General features: G+C 52.1%; 11 protein-coding genes across 11 annotated transcripts; 5 read left to right on the top strand and 6 right to left on the bottom strand.

Annotated features, from left to right (window-relative positions):
- Window positions 1-972: 972 nt before the first annotated feature.
- BDV14DRAFT_203282 (uncharacterized protein) lies at window positions 973-1,908 on the bottom strand (the record flags this gene model as incomplete). The annotated part of the gene is made up of 1 exon (XM_073774253.1): window positions 973-1,908. One exon carries the CDS (start codon window positions 1,906-1,908, stop codon window positions 973-975), a length of 936 nt encoding a protein of 311 aa, XP_073624933.1.
- Window positions 1,909-2,470: 562 nt separating this feature from the next.
- On the bottom strand, window positions 2,471-5,095 carry BDV14DRAFT_179346 (F-box/WD repeat-containing protein). The gene is made up of 2 exons (XM_073769747.1): window positions 4,357-5,095; window positions 2,471-4,310 (listed from the first exon to the last, which is right to left on the bottom strand). The coding sequence occupies exons 1-2, from the start codon at window positions 4,744-4,746 to the stop codon at window positions 2,634-2,636; spliced, it is 2,067 nt and encodes a 688-aa protein (XP_073624934.1). The 5' UTR covers window positions 4,747-5,095; the 3' UTR covers window positions 2,471-2,633.
- Window positions 5,096-6,006: 911 nt separating this feature from the next.
- BDV14DRAFT_113227 (autophagy-related protein 17) lies at window positions 6,007-8,476 on the top strand. Its single transcript, XM_073765723.1, has one exon. It carries the CDS (start codon window positions 6,092-6,094, stop codon window positions 7,766-7,768), a length of 1,677 nt encoding a protein of 558 aa, XP_073624935.1. The 5' UTR covers window positions 6,007-6,091; the 3' UTR covers window positions 7,769-8,476.
- An 87-nt stretch (window positions 8,477-8,563) lies between these two features.
- BDV14DRAFT_179348 (uncharacterized protein) lies at window positions 8,564-10,071 on the bottom strand. The gene has a single exon (XM_073769748.1). It carries the CDS (start codon window positions 9,636-9,638, stop codon window positions 8,727-8,729), a length of 912 nt encoding a protein of 303 aa, XP_073624936.1. The 5' UTR covers window positions 9,639-10,071; the 3' UTR covers window positions 8,564-8,726.
- Window positions 9,911-10,839, top strand: BDV14DRAFT_113235 (putative arsenate reductase (Arc2)). Its single transcript, XM_073765724.1, has 2 exons — window positions 9,911-10,461; window positions 10,516-10,839. The coding sequence occupies exons 1-2, from the start codon at window positions 10,185-10,187 to the stop codon at window positions 10,695-10,697; spliced, it is 459 nt and encodes a 152-aa protein (XP_073624937.1). The 5' UTR covers window positions 9,911-10,184; the 3' UTR covers window positions 10,698-10,839.
- On the bottom strand, window positions 10,441-12,710 carry BDV14DRAFT_179350 (serine/threonine-protein kinase RIO1). Its single transcript, XM_073769749.1, has one exon. The coding sequence runs from the start codon at window positions 12,662-12,664 to the stop codon at window positions 10,982-10,984; it is 1,683 nt and encodes a 560-aa protein (XP_073624938.1). The 5' UTR covers window positions 12,665-12,710; the 3' UTR covers window positions 10,441-10,981.
- Window positions 12,711-12,887: 177 nt separating this feature from the next.
- BDV14DRAFT_113260 (chromosome segregation protein SMC) lies at window positions 12,888-17,021 on the top strand. Its single transcript, XM_073765725.1, has 5 exons — window positions 12,888-13,065; window positions 13,131-13,290; window positions 13,338-14,548; window positions 14,595-16,492; window positions 16,549-17,021. The coding sequence occupies exons 1-5, from the start codon at window positions 13,028-13,030 to the stop codon at window positions 16,839-16,841; spliced, it is 3,600 nt and encodes a 1,199-aa protein (XP_073624939.1). The 5' UTR covers window positions 12,888-13,027; the 3' UTR covers window positions 16,842-17,021.
- A 208-nt stretch (window positions 17,022-17,229) lies between these two features.
- BDV14DRAFT_210818 (uncharacterized protein) lies at window positions 17,230-19,652 on the top strand (the record flags this gene model as incomplete). The annotated part of the gene is made up of 3 exons (XM_073775976.1): window positions 17,230-17,694; window positions 17,734-18,325; window positions 18,356-19,652. The coding sequence occupies 3 exons, from the start codon at window positions 17,230-17,232 to the stop codon at window positions 19,594-19,596; spliced, it is 2,298 nt and encodes a 765-aa protein (XP_073624940.1). The 3' UTR covers window positions 19,597-19,652.
- Window positions 19,653-20,727, bottom strand: BDV14DRAFT_113272 (GIG1 family protein). The gene is made up of 2 exons (XM_073765726.1): window positions 20,512-20,727; window positions 19,653-20,241 (listed from the first exon to the last, which is right to left on the bottom strand). The coding sequence occupies exons 1-2, from the start codon at window positions 20,630-20,632 to the stop codon at window positions 19,709-19,711; spliced, it is 654 nt and encodes a 217-aa protein (XP_073624941.1). The 5' UTR covers window positions 20,633-20,727; the 3' UTR covers window positions 19,653-19,708.
- A 344-nt stretch (window positions 20,728-21,071) lies between these two features.
- On the top strand, window positions 21,072-22,312 carry BDV14DRAFT_113275 (cytochrome b5 reductase family protein). The gene is made up of 4 exons (XM_073765727.1): window positions 21,072-21,169; window positions 21,217-21,299; window positions 21,357-21,982; window positions 22,029-22,312. The coding sequence occupies exons 1-4, from the start codon at window positions 21,165-21,167 to the stop codon at window positions 22,176-22,178; spliced, it is 864 nt and encodes a 287-aa protein (XP_073624942.1). The 5' UTR covers window positions 21,072-21,164; the 3' UTR covers window positions 22,179-22,312.
- BDV14DRAFT_113280 (phosphatidylinositol phosphate kinase family protein) lies at window positions 22,230-23,658 on the bottom strand. The gene is made up of 2 exons (XM_073765728.1): window positions 23,336-23,658; window positions 22,230-23,253 (listed from the first exon to the last, which is right to left on the bottom strand). Exons 1-2 carry the CDS (start codon window positions 23,600-23,602, stop codon window positions 22,447-22,449), a joined length of 1,074 nt encoding a protein of 357 aa, XP_073624943.1. The 5' UTR covers window positions 23,603-23,658; the 3' UTR covers window positions 22,230-22,446.
- Between the last annotated feature and the right edge of the window lie 147 nt (window positions 23,659-23,805).

A 23,805-nucleotide genomic window follows, 5' to 3' on the forward strand; every position in this document is an offset into this window, starting at 1 on the left:
TACTACTTTTTCAAATAAAAGCAACTTTCTCGCGAGACGTACGGATCATTCGTGTAAAAAGTCCACTCAGCCCTACCCCTGGTTCCTGCGCCAGATCATGGTTCGCCAAGCATGGTCTGCACGTTCGTCCGCGCCAATGGGAATTTGCACGTTGTGTATGCTATTCTAAATCTATTTTGCATGATAACCATTGGTGGCTATTCGGATGTTATGTCCGATGGAGAGGGGCGCAAGTAATTTGTGAGTTCGACGAGATGTTATTCGCAGCGAACGTCTACGCATTATAAGTATATGGATACAAATGAGTATGCACAATTCAGGAGGTCAGCAATACTGGTATACTTCTCCAGAAACACACCACTGCCTAGTCAAGGAGGAGCAAGAATAATTGATGTAGATAATCAATCCTTCCCTCCATCCCTGATAACCACATATAACATAGCCGAAAGGTGCAATCAATCCGGGCACCTAACAACGGTTGCCCCTTCCTATATTGACTTGTCCACCGCTCCTTCCTTGCCTAGCAGTATAGTCGGCCATTTAGGCAGGTGCGAGGACGCGGTTGCTTCTTCTGTTTTTGACGCACTGGGCCTGCATCGCACCTTCCTCGTTGTATAGAACTCTTATTTACCTTGGAAGCTATGGTGGCTGATAGGATATTCGACGGGCTGGGCTGGACCTACTTAGGGCGTCTACAAGAGAATATCATATCATTCTGTTGAAAGAATTTGTGGGTGCACCGAGGGGTGCATTCAATGGAGCTAGTTACGATACTATATAATTAGTGCGACCCGACAGTGACATGAGCCAAGAGAGCACCGGGATTGAAGGGAGATACCCCAGGGTGAGCAAGCAAATACCTAACCAAACAAAACGCCATAAATCATAACCAAGTATCCCAATACACCATGTAATACCATAACCAATCCCAAGCCAACAAACTCACTCCTTAAATATCTACCTTGTAATCTTTCACTTGAACCACACCGCACCACTCAGATATCTCACCGGTATCTTCTTTAAAGAAAAGTAAACACAACCCGCGAGTGGAATTCCAACAAATACTGCCATCGCAACTGCCATCATAACACAAACCCCCAGTGTCCCCAGCTGTTTTTTGCGCTTGGCTGTCGCGATGGAGAGGGTTCTGTATCTGCGGCCTCGGTGTTTCTTGTTGTAGTGTTGTGCTGCGTGAGAGTTGCGTCTGTCGCGGGGTGTGTAGGGTGGTGCTGGTGCTAGATGGCTTGTGTACGGCGGTGGAGGGTCGTTCTCGTCATCGTTGTCGTTGGCGATTTCGTATCCGATCTCCTCTTCGTCTTCATCATATATATCAAAGCTGGTATTGGAGTGTAAAGCGGGAACATAGGTTAAACCACGGTGGATAGATGAATTGGCTGTTGGTGCTGGGTATGCCAGGTCCAGGTTGCTGGGCTCACTGGCGGAAGAGTAGATAGATGGAGATTGTGAACTCGTTCCAGGGTGGACTTGTAGTGTCCGGCCCGAGGCCAGGCTCGAGCGCGAAGATGACGGCCGTAGCTCCCGCAGTTCATATGCTTGTTGATGAGCAGAGCTAGTACTCAAAGCCGTAACAGCTGCTGATGGACGCATAATCAAGGTATCGATATTAAGGAGAGGCTCGTAGGGATATCCCGTTCTATGCGCCTGGACAAGAGCGTCGACATCGATTATTGTCTCTTGCAGTCTTGCAATATCTTCTTCGGCTTCGATCTCCTGTTCTTCATCCCCGCGTCTCGTATGAGCGGTGCGGTAAACTCGAGGCATCGGACGGAGCGGAGGGCGTGAAGGAAGTTGAGGTGTTTGAGACATATGAGGAATCTGAGGAATCTCAGGCGTCTGAGGGTGTTGTATTGCTTCGCTTTCGTGCGAGGCGTTGGAGGGAAACGACATTGTAAGCGTTGACGGTCTCCTTATCCGAGACTATAGGCCGAAGGTTGAAGAACTTAGCATGCAGTCAGTCGGGCTGGATGAGCCTGGTAGCTAGATAAACCAAGAGGGCAGGGCAGGTATGAGTAAGAAGCAGGTGTAGGTGAGAAGGACGAAAAGGGCAGAGCAGAGCAGAGCCGGCATGGTGAAAGCTGCCCTGAACCGCAAATGAATTCCAGGGCAAGGGACATGATGATAAGGTTTCTCTAGGCAGTTCGATCCAGGTTCAGCTCATATCAATGGGCTTTGGTTCCTGGCCAGTGCATCCGTTAATGTTCGGTCTGGACTCGTCCTTGAGTTGCGTCCGACTGTGGTAGAGTTAGGGCTAAGTTGGTGGGGCAGAGTTCCTAGCCACTTGGTCGTGGCAAGTTGAGAACTACGTCATGGCCATTGTTATGCGTAAAGAGATGTTGATGTAATTGAAACAATATAAAACAATTTCAATAAGAAATCCGGTCCTTAGACTATCAAGGCCATGCGTTGAAGATGGCTCCGCGAAAATGTCCCCAGTGTCCTCAACGCCGGTAAAGAAAATAAGTAAAAGAAGAAATCGCTCATGCAACGTAGACGGACCGTAGAAAAAAAAAAAAGCCAGCGATAAAAAGGAAACGCCAGCTGAAGGGTATCCGTTATCCATCAATAAATACAGTCATTAGAAGGTAGCTCGCAAGAAAAGAAAAGAAAACTCATCAGCTCTGGAAGCCATACATCCGGACTTCGCAATCCTCGCTTCCGGTAGCAAAGCGGCTGTCACCAAGCCCAATACAGGTAACCGGTCCAGAATGGCCAGTGAAGGTACGCTCACACTTGCCGGTTCTGGGGTCCCAGATCTTGATCATGCGGTCTTCGGCGCCGGAGACAATGCGGAGCGTATCGGCCCCAAGCGCCCAAACGCCTTCGAGGTGTCCGAAGAACGTACGCAAACATCTACCAGTTGTAGTCTCCCAGAGACGAATTGTAGAATCCAGTGCACTGGTGACCATGTAGCGCGGTGGTGCAGCGCGACCATTCTCAAAAGACGGCCCAAAGACTGAAGAGTGGTCGGCTGCGTTCGGGGAAAGTCCCATCGAAGCTTGCATCGAAGGCGGGTCATGATCGCCTGAGGTTGTGCTGAGAGCGTCGTTTTCGCATTCGGCATCATGCTCTTCGAATTCAAATTCGCGGGGTAGAGGAACGACTTGCTGTACTTGTCCGACGTGGCCGTGGAAAGTTCGGATGCAGGTCTTGGTGTCCAAGTCCCAAAGGCGGACAGTGCAATCATCAGAGGCAGAAAAGACAGTCCGGGATGAGGTATCCACCCTGACCGCGTTGACCCAATCGGTGTGGCCACGGAGCAGGAAGGTCGACTTGTCTTCGAAATTCCAGATCTTGACCGTCTTGTCCACAGAGCCGGAGGCAAGAATCGATGCATCGAAATGCAAGCCAATCACACCACCGCGGTGACCAGTGTACGTAGAGATGCACTCGCCGGTACGCCAGTTCCACACCTTGATGGTACGGTCCATGCTGCCGCTAATGAGTTTGGTATCGTCAAACTGCAGGCACCGGACGCCGGATGCGTGCCCCCGAAGTGTGCGTAGCTCCTCGCCGGTGTCGGTGTCCCAGATCTTGATCGTTGTGTCGTAGGAACCGGTGGCGAGAATGTTGTCCTCAAACTGCAAGCACATGACACCGTTGGTGTGACCTTTGAATGTCTTGATCGAGCACCGACCATACTTCCAGTTCGTGCCGACCTTGAAGCGGTCTTTGTATACATCCTTCCATGGCCTATACCGGGTTCTGAAGAAGTCTTCATCCTTATCGGACTCTGCGCCCAGCGAGGTGCAATGGCGTTTGACGATAGCACCTTCATCATCCTCAAGCTTTCGCTTACCCGAGCCCGAGGCTTCGGCAGAAGCATCTTCCTGGACTTCACGTGGGGAGTCTGCCTCTGCGCTCATCTCCCAGTTTGTAGCACGCAGTTCGATTTCGCGCTTGGACTCGCGCAGACGCTTGCGGTCCAAGAGCGGCAAGCCCCAGCCGCACTTCTTGCACTTACGATGGATATGTTGTTCGCACATCCGGTGCCAAACCACATCGTCATCGGCTAGTGCTCGCCAACCGCGGGAAACCTGAGCGGCCTTGCAAAGAGACGTTGTATCGAGGTAGCAGAGGATCTTGAAGGAAATCTCCGGAGGAAGGGCGGTGATGAAGTCAATACGGATGAGATCGCGAACGGTAGCGGAGATGTACGAGAGTTGAGGGAAGCAGCATTGCGCCATAATGCCTTGTAGGAGGAGCTTTCGGTGCTTCGCAGGTGCGGCGGAGAACAGGGACCAGACATGGGAAATGCTCTGCTGATCGCTCTGAGGTAGCGATTCAAGTTCCTAACAAGTTAGCGAATCGTCACTTGACAAGGGAGGGTAAACATACTCGCTGCAGCTTGTCCATCGATGGCTCGTCGGCCTGGCGTCGGCATTTGAGGTCTGGTCGGTGACGGTAGCAGTATTTGGAATTTGCGCTATTGAGTTCAGTCGGAAGAATTGACTGGGCACCTAGCGGCGCATATTGCTTCGGGATGTGTCGGGCGAGGAAGGGTGCGACACTCTCAGTCGCAAGCTTTGCGGGCGCCTGTGCGTCATCGTAGTCGTGGGCGTGGTGGTGGTGATGCAAGTCGAGTTCTTTGTGTTGAATCTCTGGACTCTGGGAGGCACCGCCAAAGAGTGATTGGAAAGACTGTGACTCTTGCGACTCGACACTGGCGTCCGAGCGATGTCTTTCGGTCAGAGTATGAGCGACCTGGTTATCCTCGGTAGTCGACATTTTGCGCAGTTGTCGGCTTGGATTTCGAAAGACCGTCGCAGGCCTGATACCCTGCCGACAAAAGCAGGCAGAAGAAGGCGAGGGTAGCAAGCAGGGTCCTTATCAGTCGAGTGTTGACGCAAATCGAGGGGAACCTTGGTGGCGAAGTTGAAGCGGAGAGTTGCAGGGAAGGATATATGGCCGACCGCGGAGATGAGGAGGGGAGAGGGAGATGGCGATCGAGATGCGCGGCGACAAAATTCGTGTTGCAGAATCAGGCACAGAGTAGGGACTGGGATTGAAGATGTATAAAGACGAGGAAAGGCAACCTGTCTGAATAAGAAGCGGTAAAGGTAAGAGTCAATCTCCATCGCAATCACGCAAGGGAGGATCGCCGTCTCGTGCTTTGACAAGTTGAGTCTTGGCTCCACTCAGACGGCAATATCACGTGCTCTGATGGCGCCATCGCCGCCCGGCGTGACGAGAATGCAGGAATCTTCTGCCACAACTGACACCATTCGTCGCAATGCCCCTTCTTTCTTGCACTAGCCGCCATTCTGGACCTGGTATCGCCCGAGTCTTTTTGCAGACCTCAGATCCCCCGCGACTTCGGGTTCCATCTTTGCTTCAGGCACGCAACCGGAGGTCTCCACTGCCCACCGTTCACGGCGACAAGCCTAACCCCAGCTCTCCCTTAGACTCGGATCGCGCTATCGCCCAGCTCTGATTGAGACAATCTTTCGTGCTGAGAGGCGGAATTGCGCCATAATGTTCGGGCTTGTCGGGACGGCTACAATTGCTCATTGTCTATGGCGTTTGGGCTGGGCGTGAGATCAATGTAGAATGCAAATCCCCTGCTGCAGTCTCACCTCACCGCAACTCGACGTCAATCGCGATCTGTAAGACTCCTACGCGGGACGGAAGCTAACAACGCAGCTCCTGCACGTCTGGCGGTTTTCATTTGTTCCTGATGGGTTGATCGAGGCTAAATTCACGCGCGTTTAGCTGCGTCGATTGTTGATAATCCCCGGGGACTTATAGTTACATAGCAAATGGGGTCTCAGGAGCTGGATCGATCTACGGTTGAGACCGTTGGAAGAAAATTGGCTTCTCAAAATAGTTGAAGCTATCCTTTAGACCCCAGACCGCAGGCTATACAAGGTTCTGCAGTTGTAGTTCAGCCACAGTATCTCAGGTCACGCGCGTAGATTGCAGACTGGTCTCGTGACCTGACAGATAACGACGTCCCATCGGATCCCTGCGACTCTTCCCCGTCCTGGACTCATTGGGCGCTCTTCAACGAGGTAACTGCTGCTGTTTGTTTGCGTCACTGTCATGAGCCCATAGTCCTACCAGTCTGGACCAAATGTCAGCTTCCGTTTCCTCTTCGGGTTCCAGTGAGCTCCCCGACGAGCCACAAGGCCACGAGACTGGTCCGCCTCCGCTGGAAACATTGATTTCCCATCTCCTCGCTGCAAAACGGTCCTTATCTTCCATCAGCCATGTATGGCGTGCGAATGAAATTGTTACAGCTGCGCGCTCTACGCTAGAGGACAGCGTTGTCGTGTCTGCGCGAACTAGCTTTCTACGCACCGGCTTGAACGACCAACTCAGGCTGCTTTACAACGTCAGAGCTGAGGTAGAGCAAATATCCCTCAGAGGCCGCTCGGAATTTGCGGGAGCTCTCAAAAGTCTCGACGCGGCTGATGCACGGCTAAGGAAAACCCTGGGCTTACTCCGCGAGACAATCGTGCATGCATCCTTTCGCCCCGAAGGGGAGGAAGAGAAGAGCCTTCATGACTTTGTCGACGAGCGCGGTGTTGAAGAGCTTCACGCTACTTTGAAAAACTCTATTGATCGCACCAACGCAGCTCAAGCTGAGTTAGACACTTCCAACTACGCTTTCGACGATGAGCTGCAATCTATCAAGAAGGCGCTGGGCACGTACCGTGCTACAACCAAGCTAGCCTCATCCCGGGCTTCCGTGTCATCATCAAGCTCGCAGTCTGGTTCCAACTCTAGCATACCCTCTCTCTCCTCCATGCCATCAATGGTTCACTCCCTGGAGATGCATGCGCAAGAGATGGCGAATTTATTGGAATCATTGGTCCGTCATTTCGACCTCTGCGTCACAGCCGTCAAACATACTGAAGGAGGAGGCGCCGCCGCCAAATCAATCACAGGAGATATGCCGGCAGGTGTGATAAGTAGCCGGGGCGGAGGACCAAATACCATCGAAGACGACATCAACGCAAATCTAAACGCCCCACTCGACCCCCTCAGCGACTCCGAGTATCGGGAAATGGTCAATGTCATCATCAATGACGCCGCCGAGGCAGAGGATGTCGTGATGGAGATTGCAGACCGCATCGGCGAGATGGAGTCTGTGATCGAGACCCTTCTCGCCCAACGAGATTCGCACTTTGCTATCTACACCGCTACTAAGGAGGTTTTTACCCATCTATCATCTCTTGCTTCAACCCGGCTACCGGGGTACATCGCCCAAGCACACAGCTTCACCGCCGTCTGGCACGACGAGCATGACCGGATAAAGTCAGGCCTTGCAGACCTATCAGATCTCAGCGCGCTATACGACGGCTTCCTAGATGCCTACGACGGGCTTATCATCGAGGTAGCCCGTCGGCGACAAGTCCGTCACCGCGTCGAGAAACTCCTCCGCGAAACCCGTGCTAAGCTAGATGTCTTTCATCAAGAGGATGTCGCCGCGCGCGAAGCATTCCGCGTTGACCAAGGCGATTTTCTGCCCTCTGATATATGGCCGGGATTAAGCCGGGAGCCAATGCGCGTTGAGTTTCAGAGGGTTTCGGGGGGGCCGTTGCGTGGTGTGCTTGGTGATGACGAGGCTGAGGCTGAAGCCGAAACTCAGCAAGAAGAGCATCTACCTGACCCTCTAACGGCCGGTGAAGACCTTCCAGCTCTACCCAAGGCACTCGTCGAACAGGCCCTCGCACGCTTACAGGCTAAAAGCCGAGAGCGAGAGCGAGAGCGAGAACGAGAACGAGAACGAAACGTCATGACTTAAACCGTCCTTGCAGGACTGGGTCGTAGCATAGGTACTCTCCCAATCTGCTTTGCCCTGTGCTGGTTCACAGGCTGGTTCCGTCTTTCTCGTCTACGGTGTACATCTATTCCTTTGGGACATTTCTAATTATCATCATGTACCAGTTTCTCATGTAGGTTACATACTAGGTATCTTGCCCCCTCATCGATGCCACGCTGTACAAAGCCCAAAGTACAAAGCCCTCCTACTCCATACAGACAAACAGCATGACCTAAATGATGAACTTATAAAAAACCAGGCACCGCCTGTCCTGAAAGATCACGGTTCGCACATTCGTCGATGTATACTCAGCTTCAAACCTGAAGTCCGATGTAAACACTTCGAGTCTAGTGCATGCTTCCATCTATGAAGATCAAAGAGAGCTCTGATAGGTTATAGTCTGTTGAGTATTTGTCTGTTTAAACTCAGCTAGATCCCAGTATATACATATTTATTTTGCACTCTAGCGAGATGCATGAGCATGATGATGAGTCAATGGATGACTTTGTTGGTTTCTTACTTTCTTTCTTTCGTACCGCGGTGCCTACCTATCTTGGTAGTAGTGCCTAGTACGTGGACTACGATATATACACCGTGTGTAGTGGAGTAGGGTACCTGGGTAGGTAGGTATCATGCCTGTTGGACTATTTCATGGGGATCGTTCTCGTTCTCGTTCTCGCTTTCGCTCTCGTTTTCATCATGCTAGATCATGACTGCAATAGGCATAATACTGCTACAGCAAGACAGCAAGGCCACATGTCACAGCTAAGCAAGATATGTTTCGATTTCTGCTTCAGTCAAACTAATTAAAGGGTCTCCCGACCAAGATAAAGGGTTCCGGAGTGGGAGATTAATTAATACAGGAAACTATATAGGGAATAACAGACGAGCATAGTATGACGGCAAAGACCCGGACAGGAGTATTCCAGAAACGTTCTCCCTAAGACTTTTCCTTCCAAGTCGCTTCGACTTCCTCCGTGTCAGCGTAGACATCATCCCATCGCAAGTGCGACCATTTCTCGGGTTCCGTCACGGCTTCGACAAATTGTCTCAATGCCAGCACAAATTGCTCCGCCCATCTCTCTGGGCTGACTTGTCCACATCCCGTCGCCATAGGTGTGATGAGTATGGATTCTATGGGCTGGCGCAGCTGCGGCGCATTGCTGGGTAAGTCCACGTCGAGTGTTCGATTCCACCTCTCCACCTCATTAAGCAAACTCCAAACACACTCATACACAACCTCGCGGTCCCAACGCACATCATTTGGTGTCCTCATTGTCGGACAAACAGCCACCCACTTGCATCCCCACCGGTTCTTTGGATTCGCTTCTGGTATCAGATTCTCAGGAAACGGAACCAACGTACATGTCCCGGGCGGCGCAAACCCACGCCACTTGTCATATAGGCTTCGCTGCACCGCGTTCGTAAGATCGTAATAGTCACCCCCCTCTTCCCGGAACGCTCTTGAGATAGCATCGTCAAAGGCGCCGTCCATCAGACCGTACGAGTTTGCAGGCGACACAATGAGGTCGTACTGGACGGTCTCCGGCAGTGTTTTGAGCGAGTTGTTGTGGATCTCGATGTTGAGGCGAGGTACGACTGGAGGTTCTGATGGTTGTGTATTGAAAACGCGTGTTGCCACCGCTGCGACTTGCGAGACTAGAGGCCCTGCTATGTTGGTGCTTATTTGAGGGTTGGTTTGAGGCTCTGGACCCGGGGTTGTTTCTTGCACTGGAGCTGGCTGGCGCCTGTCGTCGGGCCAGTACTTGCGCAGTGCCGCTTGGAAGGCGTCTATATTCTTCTGTTCCAGGCAGAGGAGGTGAATGTACGGGATGTTCTGCATGGCGGCCATAAGTGGTATCGGTGGTGGTGGTGATGGTGTTGTTGTTGTTGTTGGATGTAGTTGGTACAGGCGGATTCGGTGGCGGCGATTCGGAAGAGGCAGCGAAGTTGATAAGTCTAGCGATAGCGTATAAGAAGGTGATGAATAATATATAGCCCCAGGCTCCGGCTGAAAGAGTGTCACATAACATGGTAAGGAATGCTAATCAGTGGTGCCTTGAGGCTGACGGTGGATCGGCCGTTGGGGGCGATTGAGTCAAAACAGGACTGGGAATGGTGGCTGTGAAGGAAGGTCCCAGTCGATCCATTTTGTCGAATCAGGCAACCGCGTCGTGGCAACTATCTGGCCAGTAGAGTAGGCACTGTGGATGGAAGGTAAAAAGTATGTTGTGGTGGCAGATGTATAAATTGGTTCCCGCAGCCAATGACAACCCCGCAGTGACATGCCATTTCCACCACCGCCATTATAACTTCAACTTTACCTACCATACTATACACAGGGTTTCAATAACAAATAACACTATCAAAGCCTACAATTTCCTCTCAGATAGCCAAAATGGCAACCGAACAACCCTGGCACGCCTCCTTCCCCGCCCCAACCAGCGACCCCGACGCCCTCCCCGCGCAAACCGTCCTCTCATGGCTGCAGGATGGCACAGAATGCAGGAAGTCAGGAGTCAACTTCCTCCTCGTTGACCTTCGCAGGACAGATCATGAAGGAGGCACGATTAAAGGGTCACTTAATCTGCCGGCGCAAAGTCTCTACTACACATTGCCGACACTGTATACTCTTGTTACGAGTGCGGGGGTCAAGGATGTGGCTTTCTATTGTGGTTCGTCTTATCTTCTCCTTTCCCCTCATGATTCACGGAGCTGATAAAATATAGGATCATCTGCTGGCCGGGGCACGCGCGCGGCGGCTTGGTTCGCAGACTATATCAAGGAGCAGGGAGGTGAGGATAAGGTGAAGAGTTGGAAGTTGGAGGGTGGGATCAAGGGGTGGGTTAAAGGTGGAGAGGAATTCACAAAGTACATGGATGGATTTGATAAGGCGCATTGGGAGAAATGATGTGGAGCATTGATTGTTCTACCGAGATGGAATGAAGGACTTCTTTCAAATTCGATGTAGACATTGTATTGTATCTCTAAATATGAGAGTCGTAACTCGTGACATCTATTTTTGAGTGATGAGGATCAAGCCGGAAGGCATCAGAGGGTAACGTCTCCCTCGCCCTGAAGGCGTGTGCCGAGTGGATGAACTGCTGACTACTTCATAAAGTAGGATAGCGGTTCAAGATTGAGAAGTGTTCAGTAACACTTGAGGAAAATGGTATGGGCGCTGAAAGTCATCGCTCACTTGCGCTTTCTGCTGGAAGACGACACCAATTTCTTCTTCAAGTGCTTCGGCATCTTGTTCGCGCGCTTCTCGCGCTTCTCCTCCTTGACCTTGTTCTTGTGCTCCTTCTTCACATCCTTGTCCTCATGACGCTTTCCGCGGGGTTGCTTCTTCTCGAAGGGGTCTCTCTCCTCGCCTTCCTCATCTTCAGAGCCTGAACCATCTACCGAGACACCACCGCTGATGTCAGAGTCCGACTCGGCTCCTAAATCAGCACCGGACTTCTTCTCTTGGGCGAGGAGATCCCTGTAGACCAGGTCGCTTCCCTCTCCGGCGTGGACCTTCTCTGCGTCACGTTCAAAGTCGTAGACCTGCTCTAGTGTTTGAGGAATATATTGTTGACGGAAGACGGCAGTGTCTACTTCGTCGCCTGCCTCAACTTCAATGGTGAAAAGTTTCTCAACTGCCTCGCGCAGCTCATCTGATACTGTGGCCGGACCGGTAGCAGAGATGATGAACTCAAAAACGACCTTTTCGGCAATTGTCTCGACGCCCTTTCGGCGGAAGAAATCGCTGACGTTCTTGATGTCCATACGCAGGAACTCGAGACTGCGGGGGTGGTCGTGCTCCACACTTTGACTGACGTCGATGACATAGAGTTTGTTCTTGTGGTATAGTGTGTTGTACTCGCTAAGATCTGCGTGGACCAGGTGGCAGGTCTGGTACATCACGCGCATATAGCTGAGCATCTCGATGTAGATCTCGCGCCACTTAGCCTCGGGCTCGGGGACGTCAAACTCGACATCCTTCAACCGGGGGGCGGCAACACCCTTGGAGCTTCCAATGAAGCCCATAACCAAGACGTGGAGCCGGAGGTTGATAGGTTCAGGACTAGGAATGCCAGCGGCGTGGATTCTCCGCAAGTTTCGCATTTCCTTCTCTGCCCACACTTTGACCATCGCTCGGTTGTTGCTCTTGTTGTAGCCCGATCGGAAACGGAACTCTCCAGTGACATACTTGTCTCTGTCCTTGAAAACCAAAATACTCGTCTTGTAAACCTTGATCGCGCGGTGAATTGGCAGAGCGTCGAAGTCGTCTTCCGGCTGCAGCATGGCATGGTATACGTTGGCTTCTTTACCAGTTGATAAACATCCGTGAATCTCGGAGACAATATTGCGATTGATCATTTGCAGCAAAATCATGCGGGTCCGCGGGTCCAACACCTGCTCGGAGGTGGCTCTGTCGGCTCGGTCACCACCACGGTCCCCACGAGTCGCCAGTCCCGACTGCACATTATCAAGTTTGATCTTTGCCGCATGACGAGTCAATGACTTGATCTCATCATCGACAGAGGCGTGTGTGTTCACGGTAGGCTTCTGCGTGTTCGTCTTTGGGTACGTCCACTTCGGAGCATTCGGGTCGGCGGCGAGTTCGTTCGTTTTCTTTTGACGATTGTAGGCTTTTGTGAGATCTGCTGGGTTTGACGAGTTGAAGTCTTCTGTGTCGAGTTCCTCTTCGAAAATGTCATCGTAGTATTCGTCGTCTTCCTCGTTGTCTTCGTCTTCCGGCGTGTAGTCTTGCCCCGCCATAGCGGGGGTTGTGCCATCGTCGTTCGCATAGCCTTTGTTAGGGACGTAGGTGTGGGAGGGGGCTAGACCGTCAGCAGGTGACATTGCCGCGGCGTTCGGCTCTGAAGACATGATGGCGGAAGAATATGACAACTTCCAAGCTGATCCTTGAAAGAAGTATGAAGCATGGTGCTGGAGAAATTTGGGCCAGAAAAAAGTGCCTTTATCTAATCGGTCTTTTCTCTCATTGGCCCGAGACCTGGTGGATTCGTGACTGTACACCGCCCGGCAGAACCCCGCTGGCGGAAGAGAAACGCGACACAACGCGTTCCTTGAGACTCTGGTACCTGGGCTGGCCGCATCGACGAAACGACTTTACGGCGCTGATTATCCACTGCCTGCTTGCGCATACGGTCATTGAATCTTATATCTATTCGCGGCATCGACCGCGTGGTGCTGTTGACGCTGTGGTAGTTTCGTGTGGTGTCGGTCAAGATGTATGTCAAGCAGATTATCATCCAGGGCTTCAAGAGGTAGGTTGTCTATGCGCGTGAGAGACTAATTGATGGATTGGGACTAACGCACCATCAAAACTCAGCTACAAGGATCAAACGGTCATCGAGCCGTTCTCGCCGAAGCACAATGTCATTGTTGGTCGCAATGGTTCGGGGAAGAGTAACTTCTTCGCGGCCATTCGTTTCGTCCTCAGCGATGCCTACACTCACCTAGGCAGAGAAGAGAGACAGGCTCTATTGCACGTACGCGATCCGCTATGTCGCTATGGTATAAAGCTCACAATGTGTAGGAAGGTTCCGGCTCAGCAGTCATGTCCGCGTACGTCGAGATCATTTTCGACAACTCCGACGACCGATTTCCCACCGGAAAACCCGAGCTTGTCCTCCGCCGAACAATTGGCCTGAAGAAAGATGAATATACCCTCGACCGAAAGAACGCGACGAAATCCGATGTTATGAACCTACTCGAGTCGGCCGGTTTTTCGCGATCGAACCCCTACTATATCGTCCCACAAGGTCGAGTCACGGCTCTGACGAATATGAAGGACTCTGAACGCCTGAACCTGCTCAAGGAAGTCGCCGGTACTCAGGTTTACGAGGCGCGTCGTGCCGAGTCTTTGAAGATCATGCACGACACCAACAGTAAGCGCGAGAAGATCGACGAACTACTGGAGTTCATCAACGAACGACTTGCAGAACTGGAAGAGGAGAAAGATGAGCTACGAAATTTCCAGGACAAGGATAAAGAGCGAAGATGTCTAGAATATACAATCTACTCCCGCGAGCAGCAGGAAATCTCCAGCTTTCTTGAAAACCTCGAGGAGCAGCGACAGACCGGTGTCGAAGATACGGATATCAACCGCGATCGTTTCATTCAAGGAGAGAAGGAAATGGCACAGGTCGATGCGGAGACTGCTGAGTGCAAACAACAGATTGAGTTCTTGAAGGTAGACAAGGCGCAATTGGAAGAAGAGCGTCGGGAGGCCTCAAGGACACTCGCTCAGGTGGAGTTGCAAGCAAAATCCCTCTCAGACAACCAGGCGGCGGCTCAAGCGCAAAAGTCGCGTCATGATGAAGACCTGAAGACTGTGCAAACAGCGATTCAAGAGCGCCAGACCGAGCTCCAAGACCTCATTCCTCGTTTCAATGCGGCAAAAGACCAAGAAGATGACGCTAGATCGAAACTCACAGAGGCGGAGACGGTACGACAACGGTTGTATGCCAAACAAGGCAGAAACTCCCGCTTCAAGAATAAGTCCGAGCGTGACAAGTGGCTTCAAGCGGAGATTAAGAACAACAACGCTTCCATCGCGAGCGTCCAGTCAGTTCTAACACAAACGCAAGAAGACGTCACGGAATTGGAGAATGGCATCGCTCTCTTAGAACCAGAGACCGAACGCCTGCGCCAACAGATCGATGGTCGGGGCGATACCATGCAGTTGGTGGAGCAGCAGGTCCAGAGCGCTAGGGATGAGAGAGATCGGCTGATGGACCAGAGAAAGTATGTTTACGAATCATTAACGATTTCATGATGCTGACCAGTATAGGGAACTCTGGCGTGAGGAGGCTAAGCTTGATTCAATTCTAGCAAATGCATCAAACGAGGTCGACCGCGCAGAGCGCAGTCTTTCTCACATGATGGACCACAACACCAGCCGTGGTATTGCTGCAGTGCGGAGAATCAAGCGACAACACAACTTGGAAGGTGTCTACGGGACGCTTGCGGAGCTGTTTGAGGTCAATGACCGATACCGCACGGCCGTGGAGGTTACTGCTGGCCAGAGTCTGTTCCACTACGTTGTTGATACAGACGACACTGCCACAAAGGTCCTTGAAATCCTCCAACACGAGAAGGCAGGAAGAGTCACGTTCATGCCTCTGAACCGGCTACGAGGCAAGCCACTCAACATGCCCAAGGCAAGCGATACCATCCCCATGATCGAGAAGCTGCAATACGACCGCGCCTACGACAAGGCTTTCCAGCACGTATTTGGCAAGACCATTATCTGCCCTAACCTCCAGGTTGCGTCACAATATGCTCGGAGTCACGGTGTCAACGCCATCACACCCGAGGGTGATCGCTCTGATAAGAGAGGTGCTCTTACTGGTGGTTTCCACGACTCCCGCTTGTCTCGTCTCGATGCAGTGAAGAACGTCGCCAAGTGGAGAGACGAGTACGAGACCAAGAAAAACCGAGGAAGTGAGATTCGCAAGGAACTCGAGAAGCTAGACCAACTTATCACGAGATCCGTGGGTGAACTTCAGAAACTGGAGCAGCAAAGACACCAAGTCCAGAACAGCAGTGGACCTCTACGACAAGAATTAAGGAGCAAGCGTGATCTCCTTCAGAAGCAGACCGACAACCTAGACGCCAAGCGACGAGCCCTTCGCAACATCGAAGGCAACTTGGCTTCCCTGAAGGACCAGGTTGACGCGTTTGAGGCAGAACTTAAATCAACGTTCCAAAAGGCCCTCACAGATGAGGAGGAATCACGCCTAGAGTCTCTGAACACGACTGCTCAAGAGCTCCGTCAGCAGTACCAGGAATTTTCCGGACAGCGCAGTGAGCTTGAGACGCGCAAGTCGATCTTGGAGGTTGAGCTACGGGAGAACCTGAACCCCCGCCTCGACCAACTTCTCGGCCAGGACGCGGACATGGCCGATGAGGAAGGCCAAGGAAACATCAAGGAAACACAGCGCGAGCAGAAGCGTTTGAGCAAGGCTTTGGAAAAGGTCGCCCAGAGACTTTCACAGGTCGACGAGTCCATTGAACAAGCAAACGCCAAGGTTTCCGAACTCAGCCAACGGAATGCCGAGACTCGACGTGAGTTGGAGGAACTTGCGAAGTCAATTGAGAAGCACCAGCGCCGCATGGAGAAGAGCATGCAAAAGAAAGCTGCTTTGACCAAACAGGCTGTCGAGTGTGCAAACAACATTCGGGATCTCGGTGTCCTTCCGGATGAAGCGTTCACCAAGTACAAGAACACGGATTCAAACACCGTTGTCAAGAAGCTTCACAAGGCCAACGAGGCACTGAAGAAGTACTCACATGTAAACAAGAAGGCCTTTGAACAATACAACAGCTTCACCAAGCAGCGCGAGGCCCTCACAGGCCGGAGAGGGGAACTTGACGCCTCGCACAAGTCCATCGACGATCTCATCCAGGTTCTGGATCAACGCAAGGACGAAGCCATCGAGCGAACGTTTAAGCAGGTCTCTCGTGAATTCGCCAACATCTTCGAGAAGCTCGTCCCCGCAGGCCGAGGACGCCTAGTCATCCAGCGCAAAACGGACCGCACACAGCGCGCAGACGACGACCTCGAGTCCGAAGACGAAGAAGCAAAGCAAAGCGTCGAGAACTACGTCGGTGTCGGCATCAGCGTTTCTTTCAACAGCAAGCACGACGACCAACAGCGTATTCAGCAGCTCAGTGGTGGACAGAAGAGTATGTCCTTCCCTCTCCCTTCCTAATCTATCTCCTCCTTAACTAACGAATAACAGGTCTCTGCGCCCTCGCCCTCGTCTTCGCAATCCAAGCCTGTGACCCGGCCCCATTCTACCTCTTCGACGAAATCGACGCAAATCTAGACGCCCAATACCGAACTGCCGTTGCGACAATGCTCAAGGCTATCTCTGACTCGACGAACGGACAATTCATCTGCACGACTTTCCGTCCGGAGATGCTGCATGTTGCGGAGAAGTGCTATGGTGTTAGTTTCCGGCAGAAGGCTAGTACTATTGATGTTGTGTCGAGAGAGGAGGCGTTGAAGTTTGTTGAGGAGCAGAAGACGTGATCCATTGTTTGTGGGGGATGGATGATGGTAATGATCTCTAGTTTGTTAAGGGTGCTAGGGGGTTCAGTTGTTTATTTCTGCTATTTAATTCTTTCAACTGTGTACTTTACTCTGTTTACTCGGCTTTAGGATTCCCAATACTAGCTCGTTTGAGGCATTCCAGTCATTTTTCCTTTCCGGCATTAGTTTGTTTGCTGGTTTTCACCCAGCCTCGCTGCCAAGTACAACAGTACGAGACTAATAAACCGTGCCAAAACAACGAGGCTGTGCTGACATCTAGGCAGGTACGTGACAGCACGCAGCCAGGGCACCCTATAAATCCCACAGCTTTCTTCGACAATATCCAGTGAATACAACCAAAATCATTGTTCCCTTGGTTTCGCCCATAATGTCCCAACCACCAAACTTCCAGCTCTCACTAGAACTAACAAACATCCTCAACCCACTAGCGAAAACCCTCACGGCGCTCGGCTGCTCCCTCGCAGGCCTAGAAGGCTTCCAACACTCAACTTCAGCCTCCGAAACTCTCACAGAACTCCACCTCGCCTCCTCACTAGGCCGCCACCGGGTATCCGAGTCCATAGCGGCGACTTTCAGGACGATCGTTGGTCAGTCTTCACGCCATTATACCTTGCCTGCACTCGCAGCCCAATTCCTCGTTCTAGATGGCGGTGCGGCGCGGATCGTGCGCCGGGCTCTTACGGAGGCGAATCCGGCGTGGCTGTCGATGGTCATTCAGGTTTCGGTGCTGGGATTTGCGCATGAGGCGCTGGGGTTGGCGAGGGGGGTTGCGGATATCCAATTGGGTCGGGGAGATGCACAACAATTAGAGTATATTTCTGTTCTTGGGGCCGTCTGCGCGTGTCGCGAGGAGACGGCGGAGTTTCCGTAGGTTGGGTTCTTTGAGAGGGTTGAGGAGAAGGTTATAGGCGAGGTGATGAGTCCTGCTAGGAGAGAATTGCGCCAGCGAAGAAAGAAAGGGGAGCGGAAGCGCACTCGGACGGTGAGTGGTGGCATTGCTGCTTCGAAGGCAAAAGCGGATGCTATCAACCGGCTTAGAGAACGTTCTCTGCCTTTCGTTATCCTCAAAGCGCTCTTTACTCATCTCGCTGCGGTCCAGGATCTCCCTGAGCATCGGGTTCTGCATCTCCGGACGAATAGCGGGTTCAGTACTGTTGTCGTCTGGTGCTATTACGTTCTTGGTATCAGCGTAAATTTTGATATCGACGGCGTACATGTGGCGTTTGGGGAGGAGCCCAGAGTCTTTGTGCAAGATTGCGGTGCATCCGGATCTTCTCCGTCAGCGTCGCTTCTGGATGCAATTGAACAGCATAAGCCGTTGTTCCAGCTTGAACAGGTGGAGGAGGACCCTGTTCTGGAGGCAGAGGATCGCACTGCGGCTCGCGGCTTCCTCAGGCGTGTTCTTTCCTGCTCGGGGGTTCCTCAGGCGAATATCGATCGGCAGGCATATTGGATCGCGGCATGTTGTCTTCGGTAACTTGCATCCTTGGAAGTTGTCGAGTTTGGGGCTCTGACGGTAGTGTCCTCTGTGTCTCAGGTGCGGGATAATTGCCTGGCAGCCGTATCTCTTCTTTTCGATATTGAGAATATAGACATGGGGCTCCTGGCTAAAGCAGCAGATACACTAGGGGGAAAGGCCAATGGATGTAAAGTCCCCTTGATCAATGTCGTTCAGGTCATATTCTCCTTCGCGAGGGTTCAACGGTTGGAAGACTGCAGTGGCATGCCCCTCTCTCTCAAAGCGTTCTGGGAGCTCTCAGACACCCATCGTCAACCGAGTTGTGATAATACACTCCGAGTCAAGGGCAATCGATTAACCGGCGACCTCCCAGACACCATTACCGCCTTCAACATCCTCTCCCATCTCCTACTAGGCACCCACGCCTACACAAAGGAATATCTCGCAACCGCAGCCCTGATCAGCTCCTGGGGGTGGAGCATCTACCTCGATTCACTGAGTGCACTAAACCCCGGCGACATGCATCCCAGCGCACTACAAATCCGCCTAGGCGTCCCCTGCCGCAAGGGTGAGCGGAAATCGCGAATCGTAGACGGGCCTACGAACGTTCCCGTCGCTTATGGGGAGGTTCTGGATGAGTCCCAAGGACTCCCGATTATATTTTGGCCAGGCCTTTGCTCGGGAAGACTTAGTGCTACTGTTGTTGGGCACTATGGCCATGATGCGTTCTCGGTTGTGCAGGTTTATGAGTGGATTGCTGGTGGGGTTGGAAGGAGTAGAGATGGGTTACAGACGACGAAGTGGCGGTTGGCGTTTCGGGATAAACAGGACATGTGTCTGGGATTTCACTTTCTTCATGGCTGTCACTGCGATGAGGATACCGGTTCTGGTGAAGAGGGTGAGTTGGTTGACAAGATGCTCTTGACGGGTAGGTTCAACATAGAACCTCAACCTTCTCTGTCTCAATCATGCCCTAGGTCTCCACGCATAGAACTCAGATATCCAAATACCCTAGAAGCCCCAGTGGCTAACAGCACGCCAGAAAGAGTGTTCACTGCTGAGATTCGGACCCAGGGCTCATCCCAGACACCAGAGCAGGATCCCATCTGGTTTTTCTACGTCACGAACAACGTAGCTGCACGGTGGCTGGCTCTCGACGGACTGGATCAGTTGAACGGGCGAGAGGCCGTGTTCGCGGGCGTAGTGCGTGCAAGGACATGTTGCATCCAATGTGCTTGTCTTGCAGTCAAGGATAAAAGCTTTGTTCTTTTATAGATGGTTATCATGTCTTTCACTTGTCTCTCTGTCTTGCATCTAGACTCTTCTTGATTGTATATATCCACCTAGATAAACCTTTACTTAGCTCTATACGTAGTCTATCCCTTCTCTATAGATACTTATGCGTCGTCTCCTCCCCCGTCCACATTACCAGGAACCTCTCCTCCACATCCCTAAGCAGAACATGCACATGCTCAAGTCCACGAACACTCTGCAACGCCGTGTAGTTCTTGAACCAGAGCACGCGGTCCTCTGCGTCAGCAACCCCTCCCTCTCTAAGTCTATCCACAAACGTCCTCCTCACGAAACTCTCAATGATCTCCCTACTACCCTTCGTAATGACCCCTTTCCCATCATCGCCCACAGGAATCGGCGTCCTCGACCAAACAACAATATGACTTATCCCCCTCGCAAGCCCATACGGCCAGTCGTTGCGGAGGATCTTGTAGTCGCTTTCATCAGCGAAGGGTGTGGAGTGTTTGAATTGCAGGGGAGATGTTTCCGTGGGGATCGGCCAGTGTAGGCGGTTCACGCAGATGTAGTTTGTTATTGTCCCGTATTCTTTCTTGATTTTTGATGTCCAGGAGAGGTACAATCGGAGTTGGGAGGGTTGGCGTTTTAGGATGCCGAGGTCGCCTCGTGCTGTGGAGTCATTGGTTAGTATAAGGGTGCTTAGGTTGACGGGTGTAGGGCGGAACTAGACTAGCCCAGGGCCGAGTCAATTACCACCGGGTCCGAATCGCGGAAGGGGATCATGTAGTGGAAGGTAGTGGAATGAAGGATGGGGGTGAGGAGCACGAGAGCGTGAGGGGGAGGGGCAAGGAACGAGGAGAAGCCAAATAGAGCCAAATGAAAGGAAATGAAGTGACCCAAGGATCCCTAGTAGCTGATCCCACTAGGCAGAACACGTACCGATAATGTCCTTCAAATCCTCCCAGTCATGGTAGATGAACTCCTCGTCTGTCTGGGCCAGGACAGCACGATCTACATCGGTGAGGTTAAAGGCGGGCTCTTCCTCGACTGAGAGTGTCATGGTGACGGTGTTCGAGATCTAGATGAGACTAAGGGACTAAGAAGGAACTCGGAATTGATGGTCGAGATAGGCAAAGAATCGCCGACGAGTGCGGAAATAAAAGCCCAGAAAGTGTAGGGAGTATGGAAGCTGAGTTGGCTGGTCGGGGGTTTTGTCCCTGTGCGGGGAACTGCAGGAGATGTCACGGACTGTCAATGACAAGAATGTTCTACATGACATGACATGGGAGTTGATTCAATATAGCTATGAACATATTGGTCATAATCAAATATTACTAGTGATAAGCTACTAGAAGTATTTACTGGTAGCTATCAGTGGCAGCGGTGAAATAGGTGTAGGAGAGTCGGAGGTAGATCGGCCATGGATGGGCTGACTGTAATTACCGTCACAAAACCCGGCCCCATCTCCAACTCCCGAAGCTCTCAAACCTTTTTGCTTTCCGCTCTGCTTCCTCTCTCTCCTACCTTTTCTCCTCCTCTCCCTCCTATACTCTTCGACACATCGCATTGGAGTTGGAGGCTCAGTCGCAAACATGAGGTACACTTTATTCACTCATCATGAATTGACCGCCGCTGACTCTTTAGTACCACCCTTGTAATCCTCGGGACTCTCCTGGTCGCTGCCTTTGTCGGCTACAAGCTGCTGGCCCAGTCCGGCGGTGCTGTCAGTAAGTCTCAATCGCACTGCCGCATGCCCCTTAGCATGATCTAACACTCCTACTCAGAGGCTAGAAAGGTCCTCAACCCCACCGAATTCCAAGACTTCCTCCTCAAGGAAAAGAACGAGATCTCCCACAACGTCACAATCTACCGCTTCGCTCTCCCCCGCCCCACCGACATCCTCGGCCTCCCCATCGGCCAGCACATTTCCCTCGCCGCTACAATCGAAGGTCAGCCCAAGGAGGTCGTCCGCTCGTACACCCCCATCTCCTCCGACAATGAAGCCGGCTACTTCGACCTGCTCGTCAAGGCTTACCCCCAGGGTAACATCTCCAAGTACCTGACGAACCTGCAGGTCGGCGACACCATGAAGGTGCGCGGCCCCAAGGGCGCTATGGTCTACACCCCCAACATGTGCCGCCACATTGGTATGATTGCTGGTGGAACCGGTATCACGCCCATGCTCCAGATTATCAAGGCTATTATCCGTAACCGTCCCCGCAACGGTGGCAATGATACCACCCAGGTTGACCTTATCTTTGCCAACGTTAACCCTGATGATATCCTGCTTAAGGAGGAGCTCGAGAAGCTTGTTGCTGAGGATGATGGGTTCCGCGTTTACTACGTTCTTAACAACCCGCCTGAGGGTTGGACCGGTGGTGTTGGCTTCGTTACTCCTGACATGATCAAGGTAAGTTTCCTTAGAACAAGAAATTGGCATCGGCTAACAGTAGTAGGAACGTCTCCCCGCCCCCGCCAGCGACATCAAGGTCCTCCTCTGCGGTCCTCCTCCCATGGTCAGCGCCATGAAGAAGGCCACCGAGTCTCTCGGCTACACCAAGGCCCGGCCCGTCAGCAAGCTCGAGGACCAGATCTTCTGCTTCTAACCGACAAATTATGCTCCGCCTGCATATTTGATGCCTGTATGCGCCAAATCCGGGGGCATGGGGTTCTCACCACCCCTATTTGACGCCAATTGACGCCGACCGCTCAACGACATATAACGACACTTTACGCCTACTGCATTCGCACGAAGCAATTGAAGTTTCGGGATTGATCAAAAATGTTTCATACTCGCTAAGAAACTAGATGAGATACAATACGATAATGTTGTATAGACATTGCCTTCCCCAACACCAATAAATAAATCTACTGTCATTGCTCCTCCTCACTCCCAGAACCAGGAATATAAACCTCCAACATACTCCCCACCATCTCCAGAAACTTCTCCCGATACTCCTCCGCCGTAGTCGTAATACTCATTGGACCCTGCCGCCCAAGGATATTAAAAGCCTGCACGGCCCCCGTCATAGCCTGCGCATGGAACGTATGCTTCGCCCAGAAGAAGTCCAGCACGACAGCGCGGTACTTCCATTTCCCGTCTGCGCTTGTGACACCAACGCGCCATTGTGTCTTTCTACCTAATGTCCCTGGTTTTGCAGCTGCAGGAAACCGAACGAGGAAGAGGCTGTAGTCGACTATATTCGCAGACGCTAAGAACGCTGTATCTCGCTCAAGCACACGCTTCACAGCATCGTGGTTCTTCCGAGTAAGGCGGATTTTATCCTCGAATTTATCAGCGAGTCGGCTCATCGTTTCCTGGCTGACAAGCGGATCCGGGACAAGATCGCGCTCCGGATAAAAGTAATCTATCGGCTTCAAATCGTACGTTTCCCACTTGTCACTTAGATTTGAGCCCGCGTCTGAATATGTTTCCGGGTCATCTTTGCCGTAGAGCATGTTCTCCATTACGATGTGGTGCGCTGGTGAGGTGCGTAGGAGACTCCCGAGGGATTTGTAGGGCGCGTAGATGTAGTCTGTTATCCAGACTAGGAGGGATTCGGGGTGATTGTGCATGAACTCGTAGTAGGGGTTCAGTAGGTCTTCGCGGAAGAAGGTGTGTTCGAAGTGTCGGGGGACAGATTTTATAAGGTAGGCGTTGTTGGAGGTTCGGAAAAATGTCTATTTCATATCGTATTAGCATGTTAGTATTCAATGGGTCTTAGAGAAAGGTTGGGGGCGTGGGAGAGAGTAGCAAACATACCGATCCTGAAAACCCCAGGTCACCCATACTCAGCAGCGCAGGATCCTTCTTACTCCCACGGAAAGAAGAGGTGTAGTCTCCTTCATCGAGACTCCATACCTCCGTGCGCAGCTTATGAAAGAGCTCGCCCTCGTGCCGAATAAGCGTTAGATAGAAAATGCGAAAGAAAGCGAGGATGCGCTGGATGAACGAGATGCGGGCTCTGCCGGGGCGCGTGAGGGCGCGTTGCACGGAGCGCGAAATCGCTTTTTGGCGGCGGTCACCCATTTCCAACGGCTGAGTTCAGATGAGGTTGAGTGGAAAAAAGCATCTTGGCGTGCAGGAAATCGTGTTTGGTGATGGCATGGTCTTGGTGGTGGTGACGTCAGGCTTAACGGGCCTCGGCGCGGCCGTTTACTGAGTTCCTGTTTGGGAATGGTCTCTGCTGGGAAGTATACAGAGTACAGGTGGGTTTCATGAGTCGCGGGTGA

Source organism: Aspergillus stella-maris (assembly GCF_047715825.1).
Source record: "Aspergillus stella-maris strain CBS 113639 unplaced genomic scaffold BDV14scaffold_57, whole genome shotgun sequence".
Taxonomy (NCBI): domain Eukaryota; kingdom Fungi; phylum Ascomycota; class Eurotiomycetes; order Eurotiales; family Aspergillaceae; genus Aspergillus; species Aspergillus stella-maris.

Excerpts from the sequence above, each read along its gene's own strand:
- BDV14DRAFT_179346 (XM_073769747.1), bottom strand. The coding sequence starts at position 4,746 with ATGTCGACTACCGAGGATAACCAGGTCGCTCATACTCTGACCGAAAGA. Across the intron at positions 4,311-4,356 it reads CGATGGACAAGCTGCAGCGA|GAACTTGAATCGCTACCTCA; the intron begins GTATGTTTACCC and ends CTAACTTGTTAG.
- BDV14DRAFT_113227 (XM_073765723.1), top strand. The coding sequence starts at position 6,092 with ATGTCAGCTTCCGTTTCCTCTTCGGGTTCCAGTGAGCTCCCCGACGAG.
- BDV14DRAFT_179348 (XM_073769748.1), bottom strand. The coding sequence starts at position 9,638 with ATGGCCGCCATGCAGAACATCCCGTACATTCACCTCCTCTGCCTGGAA.
- BDV14DRAFT_113235 (XM_073765724.1), top strand. The coding sequence starts at position 10,185 with ATGGCAACCGAACAACCCTGGCACGCCTCCTTCCCCGCCCCAACCAGC. Across the intron at positions 10,462-10,515 it reads GGATGTGGCTTTCTATTGTG|GATCATCTGCTGGCCGGGGC; the intron begins GTTCGTCTTATC and ends GATAAAATATAG.
- BDV14DRAFT_179350 (XM_073769749.1), bottom strand. The coding sequence starts at position 12,664 with ATGTCTTCAGAGCCGAACGCCGCGGCAATGTCACCTGCTGACGGTCTA.
- BDV14DRAFT_113260 (XM_073765725.1), top strand. The coding sequence starts at position 13,028 with ATGTATGTCAAGCAGATTATCATCCAGGGCTTCAAGAG. Across the intron at positions 13,291-13,337 it reads AGAGACAGGCTCTATTGCAC|GAAGGTTCCGGCTCAGCAGT; the intron begins GTACGCGATCCG and ends CACAATGTGTAG. Across the intron at positions 16,493-16,548 it reads GCTCAGTGGTGGACAGAAGA|GTCTCTGCGCCCTCGCCCTC; the intron begins GTATGTCCTTCC and ends AACGAATAACAG.
- BDV14DRAFT_113272 (XM_073765726.1), bottom strand. The coding sequence starts at position 20,632 with ATGACACTCTCAGTCGAGGAAGAGCCCGCCTTTAACCTCACCGATGTA. Across the intron at positions 20,242-20,511 it reads GGATTTGAAGGACATTATCG|CACGAGGCGACCTCGGCATC; the intron begins GTACGTGTTCTG and ends ATGACTCCACAG.
- BDV14DRAFT_113275 (XM_073765727.1), top strand. Across the intron at positions 21,300-21,356 it reads CCAGTCCGGCGGTGCTGTCA|AGGCTAGAAAGGTCCTCAAC; the intron begins GTAAGTCTCAAT and ends ACTCCTACTCAG. Across the intron at positions 21,983-22,028 it reads TTACTCCTGACATGATCAAG|GAACGTCTCCCCGCCCCCGC; the intron begins GTAAGTTTCCTT and ends TAACAGTAGTAG.
- BDV14DRAFT_113280 (XM_073765728.1), bottom strand. The coding sequence starts at position 23,602 with ATGGGTGACCGCCGCCAAAAAGCGATTTCGCGCTCCGTGCAACGCGCC. Across the intron at positions 23,254-23,335 it reads ACCTGGGGTTTTCAGGATCG|ACATTTTTCCGAACCTCCAA; the intron begins GTATGTTTGCTA and ends GATATGAAATAG.